Source organism: Triturus cristatus, chromosome 6, assembly GCF_964204655.1.
Source record: "Triturus cristatus chromosome 6, aTriCri1.1, whole genome shotgun sequence".
Classification (NCBI taxonomy): domain Eukaryota; kingdom Metazoa; phylum Chordata; class Amphibia; order Caudata; family Salamandridae; genus Triturus; species Triturus cristatus.
Window position 1 is genome coordinate 1,327,482,129 of NC_140589.1, and position 12,870 is coordinate 1,327,494,998.

The following is a 12,870-nucleotide window of genomic DNA, read 5'->3' on the forward strand; positions in this document are numbered from 1 at the left end:
TTCCTCTGCATTAAAATCTGCTATGCACTGGCTAAGCAGCAAACCCCCTGAGGGTTTGCTTCTCATTCCACCAGAGCCAAGGCTTCAAACACTGGGTTACAATGCAGAGTTCCAGTCCTGGATATCTGCCATGCAGCAATGTGGGCTTCTCTGCACATCTTCATCAAGCATTACTGCCTGTGTGAGGTCATTATGCTCTTTTGGTCCTGCAGGACTTTGTAGTGTGAAACTGTTTCGCAGATCTAGTGCATTAGCATTGCTCTTTCCTCTGATTGCATGTATGCTCTGTTCTTTTGAGCATCTAATGATTGGCACTAAAGGTTTTGCCTTACTCTTCAGTGGGTTCTTTCAGGTGTTTGTTGGGATCTTGTAATTTTCTCAATAAGAATCCTCTTGGGAAGTCCTAAGAGAAGGAGTATTTTCTCTGTTAAAAACCCTTCGACACAAAGGTGGTGAGAGCAGTCTCTGCCTCAATACTTACTTCCTCAATATCAAATGAGTTGATACTCTCTAGATCAAATGTGAAATGTCGCTATGGCATATCTAAAACTTTTGTTTATTTTTTGCTCTTATCTGAAAATAAGTTGGGAAAATTGTGTTCATTTAGAAAGAAAAGCATGCTTTTGTAAAGGTGTTCTGGGATCTCACTTGAGATTTTCATGAATTCCTTAAACACACCTGTAATGAAGAGGGAAAAGTTGCTTACTCCAGTATTGGAACTTTCATAGATTCCAATAGCTTCTATCATTCCCCGTCGTCGGAATGGGAGTCTCGGTAAATAGAAAAATAACATAGCAGTATATACAAAAGAGAAAGAAAGGCCTAGGCCTCATCTCATTTTGTAGCATATCCACCTCTTTTTGTAAAAGAGACCAAACTAAAGCAACAACCATTCAGATTAGCCTCACCCCATAGAACCTCACTGAGAGAGCCTCAGATTTTCTACCGCACGTTGTGCTAAGGGAGTCTCCAATGAGCTCTACTCGGATTTCTCTTCAACTTCTGGATTTTTCGTCTTTCACTGCTATTTCTTTTCAGGATGTCTGACCAGGAGAAAAAAACTTAAGCTTTATTTAAAGCTTGTGCCACTTGTTCAAAGAAAAGGCTTTATGTGGAGGACAAGCATAAAGATTGCATTTATTGTTTGTACCCTGACCACAAGGCCACGGACTGTAAAATCTGCCGGACCTTTTCATCAAAGACCCTTAAGACCGCGAGGGACGTTTACTAACCTGGCTACAAAAGCTAAAGTTACGAAAAGAGACTGTATCCAGTGACAGCGATGAGACCTCCTCTGCAACATCTTCGAGGAGATCCCAAAAAAGGGGTAGGTCTTCTCCTTCAACTTCAGCTGACCCCCCTGCTAAGGCCTTGCAAAAGACCTCTGATAGGTCTGACAGGCGCAGTCCCTTAAAATCTCCTCACCGAGGTGCAAAGGAGAGGGAAGGACTGGTTTCTGAGGTACTTTCTTCTCAAAAGGCGAGCCAGGGGCCTTCTATTTCCCCTCCACCATCTGGGAAACAAAAGCGGTTAAAAAAACCAGCTTCAGTACCTCCAGAGGGGAAAACTGAAGAAAAGCCGTCCGTCGAAGACAACAGCTTCAGGTACGTCGACATCAAAGATTCACCTGACGGTTCCAGCTCTGTCGACAGCAACAGGTGATGCCAGTTACAATGTCGACGACGATTATGACTACGTCGACAAGGATGACGTTGACGTCAAACTAATGTCGACGTTGTCATCTACAGTGATATTGACGACGAGCTCGTCGACTGTTCCGTCGACGATCATTCCATCGTCGTCGGCAGTCAAAATTTCATCGGCGATCCCTCAGGCGACCTCGTCGTCTACAATTAAAAAGGTAGAAATTTCAATTAAAAGAAAGATTACGCCAGAAATGACATCTCCTCGGTGGGTGACACCATTGCCTCCGGCACTCCTTTTAGAAGAGGAGGAATTCTCAGATGAGGAGGATGGTCCTTATGGGGATGCATATAGTCCATTCCAATTATGAGTAAAATACCAGGACTCAGACTCGGAAGACTATGTTATGGACCAGCAACAATACAGGCGGCAAACAAGACCACAGGAACAATTGCAGCAGGGCATGATAGCCATGCCGTCTTCGCTCATTACTGATCTGCAGCTCATGTTGTTGGATTATAAGAGGTTTCTATCACATCATTCTGACCAACAATCGGGGCAGGTTCCATCACTGCCACCTCAGACTATGGTAGTTCCTCAGCTTCCTCAACCTTCGGACCAGGAACCATCAGAACGTCACCAGAATGTCGTCACGGGGCATGGCGATCCATCAGACGATGACCAGAGTGTAGGACAAGCCCCAGATCCAGATAGGGAATGGGACGACTACGTCATTCCGGATCCAGCTTCACCGTCGCCGGATCCTGTGGATTCTCCTCCAGCGTTCATTGGAGGTTTCCATAACCTCATGGAGAGGGCTTCCAAACGGTTTGACCTTCCCATACCTTCTGAACAATCGGAATGCTTTCTTTATGATTTTAAAGAACCCTTTAGAAAGTCCGTCCGTTCTATCCCGATTGTGGAACATGTATGGAGTGAGGGGATTAAGGTGATGCAATCTCCAGCTACCGTCATCCCTGTTCTTCCGCGGCTGGAGAAGAAATATAAGGCTCCTGCTGATGGTCTTGCTTGTCTGGTTGGCCAACCAAAGCCGGATTCGGTCATATCTCAAGCGGCCCAAAGAAAGTCGAAGAATCCGTCGGCGCCCTTTACCACACCACCGGATAAGGAGGGTAGGCGACTAGACAATGAGGGAAAAAGATTCTCTTCAATGTCCAACCTTCTTGTCAGGGCAGCAAACGCTTTAGCAATTCTGGGAAGATATGATCGCCAAATGTGGTGCGATTTATCTCCATACATTGGCCAGCTACCAGATGAATCTAAGGCTGATGCAAGGAAGATTCTGGAGGAAGGAGAGCGTTCTTCAGAGATCATAGATTGCACTATGGACATTGCTACCACTGCTTTTCGTGCTTTGGCTGGTGCTGCAGTCCTTGGACGGCAAAGTTGGCTTCGGGCCACCTGGTTTCGCCCGGAGATTCAAAATAAAATCCTAGACCTACCGTTTGATGGATTTTGGCAAGCATGTAGACGATGCACTGCAGGAAATCAAAAAAGGATGCAGATACGGCACGGTCCCCTGGGACCTTGCATTACAGCAAAGTACCTTTCCGTGGTGCAAGAGGGAGAGGTTTTTCTTCGTACAAAGGTGGTTATCAACAGCAGCGTTATTTCTCCTATTCACAACAAGCGCAATCTTACAGACCCCAGTATTCTCAGCGCCAGGGCCAATCGTAGTCTTTCTCTCCCCAGCCATCAAGAGGACAACAGGGACGTCAGGGAAGAGATTCTTCTAAACGTCAATAGTGGCGTTCAGGCTCTGTCTACTGTTCCTTCGCCCCCTGTAACACCAGTGGGGGGCAGGATATCACAAGGCCTCCACAACTGGGATATCATCAAATCGGATCGGTGGGTCCTCAATATCATCCGGTTTGGCCACACGCTGGAGTTTCAACACTTTCCACCATCCAGAGCCCCTCGTGCCACCGAATCCAAACATCTACACCTTCTACGTCTAGAAGCTCACCAACTGCTTCTCAAAGGAGCAATAGAACCTGTGCCTCTGTCCCAACGAGGCGAAGGATTCTATTCCCGGTTCTTCCTAGTTTGAAAGACAGTAGAAAAGTGGCGTCCAATTTTAAACCTGAGAGAGCTCAACACCTATCTCATAAAGTTATTGTTTCGGATGGTATCCCTACAGAACATTTTGAAGCTTCTCAACCCAGGCGATTACATGGCCATTACATGGCCACTCTGGATCTCGAGGACACATACTTCCATGTTCCGATCCATCCAGCCCAAAGGAGGTTTCTACGCTTTACAGTAGCCAAGAGCCATTTTCAATTCAAAGTCCTGCCTTTCGGACTCAGATCCGTGCCGTGGATATTCACGAAGGTATTGGCACCAGTTGCAGCGTTTCTCAGAAAATAATCGCCACAAGTTTTCCCTTACCTGGACAACTGGTTGGTGAAGGCACCATCGTCTCAGGCAACTATGAAGGCAGTCAAAAGTGGCGTTCAACTTTTCCAACATCTGGGACTTCAGCTGAACAGAGACAAATCAGTCCTCTATCATTCCAGGTCGGCCAAGTTTCTCGGGGCCATTCTGGACACAACTTCTTGCAAGGCTTTTCCATCAGAAGAAAGACAGGACAGATTAATTTCCTCTGCCCGTCGTTTACAAACAAGACTGTCTGTCTGTTCGCCTATACTAATCTCTTCTAGGATCGATCTCATCTTGCATTCCATTAATTCCCGCATTGCAGACTTCGTATGCGTCTGCTCCAAGAGCAACTAGACATGCAGAGGGATCGTTCGACTAGATAAGTCACTCCTCTTATGAAGGAGGCGGGCAGATGGTGGATGATCAGGGACAATATCTCGAGGGGTCTAGTTTTCACAGTTGCTCCAGCCCCTTTGATACTTACAACAGACGCCTCTCTAGAAGGCTGGGGAGCGGTCTTGCAAGACCTTCAAGTGAGCAACCACTGGACGCCCGAACACATTCTCCACATCAACCTTTTGGAGCTCAAGGCAATTCGGTTAGCGTTACAGGCTTTCCTTCCACGAATACGGAATTCAACCGTCCTAGTCCGTACTGACAACACAACGGCTATGCACTGTGTGAACAAACAGGGTGGAACTCTGACTCAGCTTCGCTCCAAAGAGGCCCAAGTGATTTGGGAGTGGGCGATTCATCACCACATCGCTCTTTCAGCGGAACCTCTTCCGGGTACCCTCAACACGACAGCAGATACGTTGAGCCGTCTGAAGTCGGTCTGTCACGAGTGGGAGTTGGCTCAAAACACTCTCAAAGGTTTTCAATCGTTGGGGTACTCCGTCCATAGACCTGTTCGCCACTCCAGAGAACAAAAAATGCAGTTTTTACGCAAGCAGGGAACGCCATCAAGGGTCATTCGGGAATGCGCTTTCGATAGCCTGGTCAGGCGCATTTGTCTACGCCTTTCCGCCAATTCCCCTAATTCCAAGATTGCTCAGGAAGATCAAAGCGGAACCATGCACAATGATTCTAGTAGCACCAGCGTGGCCCCACCAGTTTTGGCTCACGGAGCTCCTCCTACTCTCTCAGGATCATCTGCGGCCAATACCCTCTCTATTGACTATGTCCCAGGGCCAAATGGTGCATCCAGATCAGAGCTCACTTCAGTTGACTGTGTGGCTCCTGAACACTAAGAATTTCAGAACTTGGATATTCCTCAGGAATGTAAGGAAGTGCTAGCTCAGGCCCATGCACAGAGTACGAATAAAACTTATCGTTCCAAGTGGAAACGTTTCTGCGTGTGGTGCCGCCGAGAGAACATCCATCCTTTTTATTCTGCGCCTCATCAAATCTTACCTTACATTTTGTCTCTGGCCAAGTCAGGGCTTGCTCATTCTTCTATCAAAGTGCACCTTGCTGCGATCTCTAGATTCAGAAGGACGGCTTCTGGTCCTTTTCCCTGGTCGGCAAGAATTGTCAATTTTTAAAAGGACTATTTATTTAGAGTTTTCCCTCCGGTCAGACATCCGCCTCCCATGTGGCAACTCAATTTGGTTCTTGCTCAACTCAGGAGACATCTTTTTGAGCCTGTTCATAGAGCGGATCTTAAATTCCCTTCATGGAGAGTGGCCCTCCTTCTCGCTTTAACATCTGCCAGGAGGGTTGGCACTTCAAGCTCTCACTATAAAGGATCCATTTTTACAGTTTAAGAAGGACACTCTTATTCTGAGAACAAATCCGAAATTCATTCCCAAAGTGCCTTCGGATTTTCATTTGAATGAGCCGGTCATTCTAAAATCTTTTTTTCCTCGACCTACGACTCCAGCGGAAAGGTCTCTTCATTCCTTGGATGTCCAAAGATGTTTAAAATTCTATCTCCAACACACCAAGGATTTCAGAAAGTCTACACAGCTCTTTGTCGCATTTGGTGCACCTCGCAAAGTTCTTCCCCTTTCAAAGCAAATTGTTGCATGTTGGATTGCCAGTGAGATCCATTACTGCCATCAGGCGGCTGGTAAGCCCCTAGAAGGGCGGGTGCGGGCGCACTCCACAAGATCAGTTTCGTTTGCTGCTCTTTTCGCTGGGGTGCCGATCAAGGACATTTGCAGGGCGGCTACATGGAGCAGTGACCATACATTCACGAAGCATTACTGCTTGGACTCTTCCACACGGAGCGAGACAGCAGTGGTACAAGCAGTCCTCCGGAATCTCTTCCAGTGAGAGGTGAGTTTTCCCTTCTAACCCTCCTTCCTATTATTGCTATTGCACATTTTGTATCATATGATGTTTTCTGACTAATATTTTGCATATCTGTTTATTGCTTATGTGACTATACATACAGGGTTATGCTTGTATTTATTTCACAAAATGTGCATTGTTGGTAAGTACTCTGATACAAGCTATGGGAATCTATGAAAGTTCCAATACTGGAGTAAGAAAACCAGTTACTTACATGTAACTTTGGTTCTCCAGTATTGGTAACTTTTATAGATACCCATGTGCCCACCCACCTCCTCTGGGAAAGCTCAGCCTTCAGCAAATTTGGATACTCTGTTACACAACGGCTACGAAAATCTGAGGCTCTCTCGGTGAGGTTCTATGGGGTGAGGCTAATCTGATTGGTTGTTGCTTTAGTTTGGTCTCTTTTACAAAAAGAGGTGGATATGCTACAAAATGAGATGAGGCCTAGGCCTTTTTCTCTTTTGTAAATACTGCTATGTTTTTCTATTTACCGAGACTCCCATTCCGACGACAGGGAATGATACAAGCCATGGGAATCAATTAAAGTTACCAATCCTGGAGAACCAAAGTTACAGGTAAGTAACTTGTTTTCTTACCTGCAATCCTTGCTCGCCTTCAATGGGATTTTCATTGAAATAACACCACTGAACTATCCTTATCCTGCCCATGAGCTGGATCTTGGTGCACGTTTTGCAAAATATTTGGAAATACTATAATTTTAACTTAGTCACTATATTAAAGTTACAAAAACACTTTCACAAACCTTTTTTAAAGATAAAGTGAGCCAAAAGGACATTGTAGCTAAATAAGCTACGCTCCAGAGAGGTTTGAAAACTGACATTGCTGTACACAAAGCAGAATTCAAGCCTTCTGCTCCTGTTTAACCCAATCCAATATTTTGTAATAATTATTCAATGCCAGCTGAAAGATCTTTACATGTTCTTCATGTAAGGCAGGTTTTCAAATTCTGTCTTGATAAGACAAAACATATTTGTAAAACTAAGTCTCTATTTGTGAACCGTTGTCTGTCTGTAGAGGTTGGGCAACTTCCAAACCTATTTTATCCAGATAGACTGTCTCTTGAATTATTCTTTGATGTCAAACAGTAAGGAAGTGTTTGCAAAGTAAACCCAAGCATAGTCCACTAAGGGTAAAACACCATCAACTATCCTACTGAGGACTGTTCCTGTAGCAGATATCTATAATGCTGCTACATTGCAGTTGATGCACACACTGCCTACAAAGCAGCCGTGACCGCACACCACCAACTCATCAGATCAACAAAGAAACTTCATCCAGGACAGAATCTTTTCCAACACCCAAAACTCCAAGGAACATCATTGCCATCATACAGGAATTCGCCTAACCCAACAGCGGAACTGATGTCCCTCCCTCCCTCCCAAGAACTCTGTGGCAAACTCCGCTCCTTCTTTCTGATCAAGATGCTCTGACAACTTCGACCAAGACCACAACACTGTCCTAACACCCACTCCCAGCGACGTTGAGCCCTCTCACCACACAAGACACCTTAAAGACTATGAAGAGCATTCACTCCGGAGCACCTACTGACCCCTGCCTGCCGCACATCTTCCACAGGTCTGCCACTGCCATCTCACCCGAGCTACGTCGAACTATCAACTGCTCCCTCAAGACCTCCACAGACCCAAAGGAGCTCAAGAATTTCAGACCCATCTCTCTGCTCCCTTTCGTCGCCAAAGTCTCTAAAAGGCCGTCAACACCCAGTTGGCACACTTCATAGAAACCAGCAGCATCCTGGACACCTCTCAATCTGGAATCCGTAGGAGTCCTAGCACTGAGAATGCCCTCATCGCCGCTACCGACTACATCCACTCCCTTCTCGGCCAAGGTCACACGGCAGCCCTCATCCTCCTGGATCTATCAGCAGCTTTCCGCACAGTCTCCCACCGCACACTAACCACCAGGCTCCACGACGCTGGTGTCGGAGGCATAGGCTTAGACTGGATACGTTCTTTCCTCTCAGGCAGAACACAGAGAATAAGACTCCGCCCTTCCTCTCAGAACCGACCGACATCAGATGCAGAGCACCCCAAGGTTCCTCCCTCAGCCTCACACTCTCTAACGTCTACATGGCCCCCCTCGCAACCATAGTCAGAAGACAGACTCAACGTAGTCTCCTACGCCGATGACACCCAGCTCATTCCCTCCCTCACCAAGTAACCAGACATCACCAGGCGCAATTTCCAAGAAGGGATGAAAGCCGTAGCGACCTGGATGAGGAACAGCTGCCTGAAGCTAAACGCTGCGAAAACTGAAGTCCTCATCCTCTGCTCTACCCCCTCTACATGGGACATCTCCTGGTGGCCCCCCACCCTTGGATCTCCACCCACCCCAATTGACCACGCATGCAACCTCAGCATCATACTTAACTCTTCACTCACCGTGAATCGCCAGATCAACGCCGTATCCTCCTCATGCTTCAACACCCTCTGCATACTTCGCAAGATGTTGAAATGGATCCCCCCGGACTCCAGGAAAACAGTCATCCTCGCACTCATCCCCAGCAGACTGGACTACAGAAAAATCTCAACGTCCGAATCAACAAAAAACTCCTCAGCAAACTTCAAACCGTCCAGAACGCCGCAGCCACAGACTCATACTCGACATCCCACGACATGACCACATCACCCAACACCTCTGTGACCTCCACTGTCTCCCCACCAAAAGAAGTCCAACCTTCAAACTGCTCACACACGCCTACAAAGCTCTCCACGACACCGGACCCCAATATTTCAACAAATGAATCTCCGCCTATGCCCCCAAAAGGAACCTCCGCTCAGCTGACCTTGCCTTAGCCACCTTCCCCCGTGTCTACAGGACCAGAGCAGGGTGGGGGAGATCCTTCTCCTACTTCACAGCCAAGATTTGAAACGAACTCCCCTTCCGATGAAGCCAGACCAATTCAGAAAGGACCTCAAGACCTGGCTCTTCGAGTGACCCCAACTGAGCTGCCCACTTCCTCAGTACCTTGAGACCCCCGCGGGCGAGTAGTGCGCTCTACAGACCCTGATTGATTGATTGCATGCATTCACAATACATTTGGCTTTATTCTGATTCCATGGTGAATGCCCATAAACAGCAGTCCTGTTCAAGGAAGTCATTTGAGTTAAGCTAGGATATTTTGTTTTTTTTCTTCCACTTTCTGTTTGGGACCAAATGGAAGAATAAATTCCGTTTGCCTAAGGGAGGATACTAACTCTCCAATCAGAAACTACTGGGGAAAATGACTCCAACATGGGATAATGGTGGAGTATTCTTCCTTAAAGGAGCTGTATCAGTTTTACTTTCATTGGACTTCTACCTTTTTAGCCACATTGCCCCTCTGTGCTTTTAAACAAAGATTTGTGAAAGCGCTTTCTTGTGCATTTTCTAATATAGTGACGTTTTACATTTCAACATGACGTCTTTTTAAAAATTATTGAACATTGCTTAATAAATTCTAAAATAGTCAATAAAAATCTACATACTGGCTTTTCCAAAGCAAAATGGTGGGACGATTCAGTGCTTATGATTATCAGTGGAAACTGCATGATAAGGTGTAAGAAGTACATGACCTTTATTTTTTTTTAGCGTAATAACGTTCCATTAACCAAATTGCTGTATCGAAAAATATGTTTGCATCTGCCCTTCTCTTTGTATCATAAACTGTTAATAAAGCTTTTCATTATGTTTTAGGTTGCCGTACTGCTAATGGACACTCAGGGGGCATTTGACAGCCAGTCCACAATCAAAGACTGTGCAACAGTGTTTGCACTGAGCACCATGACCAGCTCTGTTCAGGTACAAGGTGTTCTTAATTTAGATAGTTTAAAATGTCATTTAGGATTCTTCACGTTGCTGGCTTTTTTGCTTTCCAAATGTATTTTCATCTCTTCAGCCCACTTATCACTATTAACTTTAAACTCCGATTCAAGCATTGTTGTGAAGGGCATCCTATACCAATGACTGAGCGATGTATAGGTTTACAACACAAGGCTAACAGTTCAAGTTCCAACTAATGTAGATGGCTGCAATTTATCATTTACATGTTTGCACAGGTAACGTGGTGCAAATCATGTTGGCTCCAGGAGTTTTTAAATAGAACACCATTCCTTGTTGAGTTGTACAAGTTTGCGCTTTTGCCTGTGTAATTTAGTTAGTTGAAAGAATACCAATAAAATTCAGTAAAGCACTAAAAACTAAAAATCAGTTAATATTGCATTTTTACAATTCATGATCTAATTATACATTTTTCAAAGTAACCCCCAATTTGCAGACTTAAACCACAGGAAGCACAACACACAAGAACTCCCATTTCTCTGAAGAGAGGACATAGTTATTTTTTCTGACATGTAGTAATGCTTGGCAAATACAAATCGGAGGAGTTCTAGTATTTAGTGGTGTGTTGGCAAGATTGGCATATCCTTTGTGATTTATTAACTATTCATGATGTCTTTAGCTCATAATGTTCAATGCAAGTACTCTGATGCTTAAAGGTTTACCGCTCAGACAATGAAAGCAAATGGTTTAAATCATTTGCCTGTGAGCCAAATGAATCGCTATAAAGCACATGTTTGGTGTTCAGGCTTGTACTGAAAACGATCGTCTTGAGTACTCATCTTTTGCCAAATTGAGGGCATTAGCTACAGATTTAAACTGCATTATTGACTCTTCCACATACCACTAATGCCTCACTTTAAACACCTTAAAACAATTGGCCAAAATCTGTCCAGAGGCTACTAGCTCTAGCAGTGTTATTTAATTCCTGCTAGATAACATTTAAGAGAGCTTTCTCTAGTCCATCACAGACTAAGCCAATGAGACAAGAAATACAATTAAAATCACTGATTGCTACAGTAAATTAAATTCAAGCCTGATTTAACACTAGGATACAGTGAGACAGAAATGCATTTGAAAGGCATTGCATTAGGCTATGTCTTACTAGCAGTATATTTTGCCTGGGAAGTTTAAGAGCCCATAAGAGAAGAGTGCCCTCATTTCTTAGGAGTTGAAGGGTGGTTCGCACTGCATATATTCATAAGAGATTGAGTTCATTAACTGAGATGAAATCACTTTCAATAAAGGCGGTATCTCTTATTTAGGGCATACAAAATGGGTGTTCTAGTTAAGTTTTAAAGAAGCTAGATGCACTTTATATCCCCCTCTTTCTTCCTTGCAGACAGACAGTTCTATAATTATATTCTTGTGACCCCTGCTAATGTCCAAGAAACTAAAATGATAGGGTTTAAGTAAAAGTTCATTATAATAGTTCTAATTATCCAACAAACGGACACTGGCATCAGTCAAGTTGGAACATGTCTTCAGCATACTGAAAAAGTTAAAGTAAATTTAAAAGGTAAAGTCAGGACTTGGAGAGCAGAAAAGCCTAAAGCAGCCGCGTATGAGATTTCCCTTTTCTATGTGGTTATGCCACAGTATTCAAGTAAGTTTCATTTATTTTTCTGCAAGCGATTTGAATGTTTATTTGTATGCCAGCCTTGCTGTCATTCCTATTTTCTCATGCTCTATCTCAGAATATTGAAACTTTTTGGCTCTTAAACATATAACTTTTGTTTTGGTACTAATGAACATAAAAGCTCCTTTATTCAATCAACAGGATTTCCACTGTTTCGTTAGAAATCCGGAAGAGTAGTTCATGCATTTTTTTTGTTTCCTTCTGACCACTGAAAGACCTCATAATGGTTTGTCTGTATTGCTCATCTGTGTATCAACTTATCGGAAAATAAATCTATGGTTTTAAAAGCAGTAGGCAGACTGTATTCAGATAGCCTATTGATAAATATTCTGTTATAGGGGGACAAACGTTCCTTCTAGTTTAAATGATTTCTCAACATTGCTTATCGGGCGTTTCATTGCTACACTGTTCCACAGATGCCCATACCATTGAAAAATTGAATCTTACTTCTTCCACACCATGGCTATTGCTAGATTTGCCACTCCCAAACCGCTCCAAACAATTGCTTTATCATTATTTGTGATATATTTAAGCTCTGGCTGGCTTTGGTCTTGCAAAAACAGTCTGGATAAACGGTAGGTAGAAACCCAATCTCATTAAGTTGTATGCTACCTCCTTTCAAGATGACTATATGTATGGGCATTCCCACAAAGTGTAGGTGAAGTGCCTCGGTGTCCACATTGTGTCCAACATAGTGTGCCAGCAGCTGGGAACATTTTATGAACTTTGGGGAGGTCGGAGTACAAAGCGTAGAGCAGGTTATAATAGATTTATTTTATCTTAATGAATGTGAAGCATTTAGGGATGACCACCCATAGTTTCTCATAGTATTTAGTCTAGACGTCTGTACCCAACATCTGCCCCATTTGCTTTATAAGCATACTTGGAGTTAGCTATATTGTGTAACAATATAGTATACAATTTGAAGGTAAGACATCCCTGGCTCGTATGTATTGCCAGCAGTTTCTCAAGTGGTGGTTTTTCTACTGTATCAGCCAATCTATTCTCTGGATGTACAAACCAGTGTTTCA

The 12,870-nt window shown here is 44.2% G+C and overlaps 1 protein-coding gene across 2 annotated transcripts in view; it reads left to right on the plus strand.

The window, feature by feature from the left end:
• ATL2 (atlastin GTPase 2) overlaps positions 1-12,870 on the plus strand; it is a 653,233-nt gene that overhangs the window by 298,756 nt on the left and 341,607 nt on the right. For both annotated transcript variants that reach the window (XM_085612325.1, XM_085612324.1), the window contains exon 4: positions 10,060-10,164. In XM_085612325.1, the coding sequence (XP_085468451.1) occupies positions 10,060-10,164 (105 nt within the window). The remainder of the gene's footprint in view (positions 1-10,059; positions 10,165-12,870) is intronic.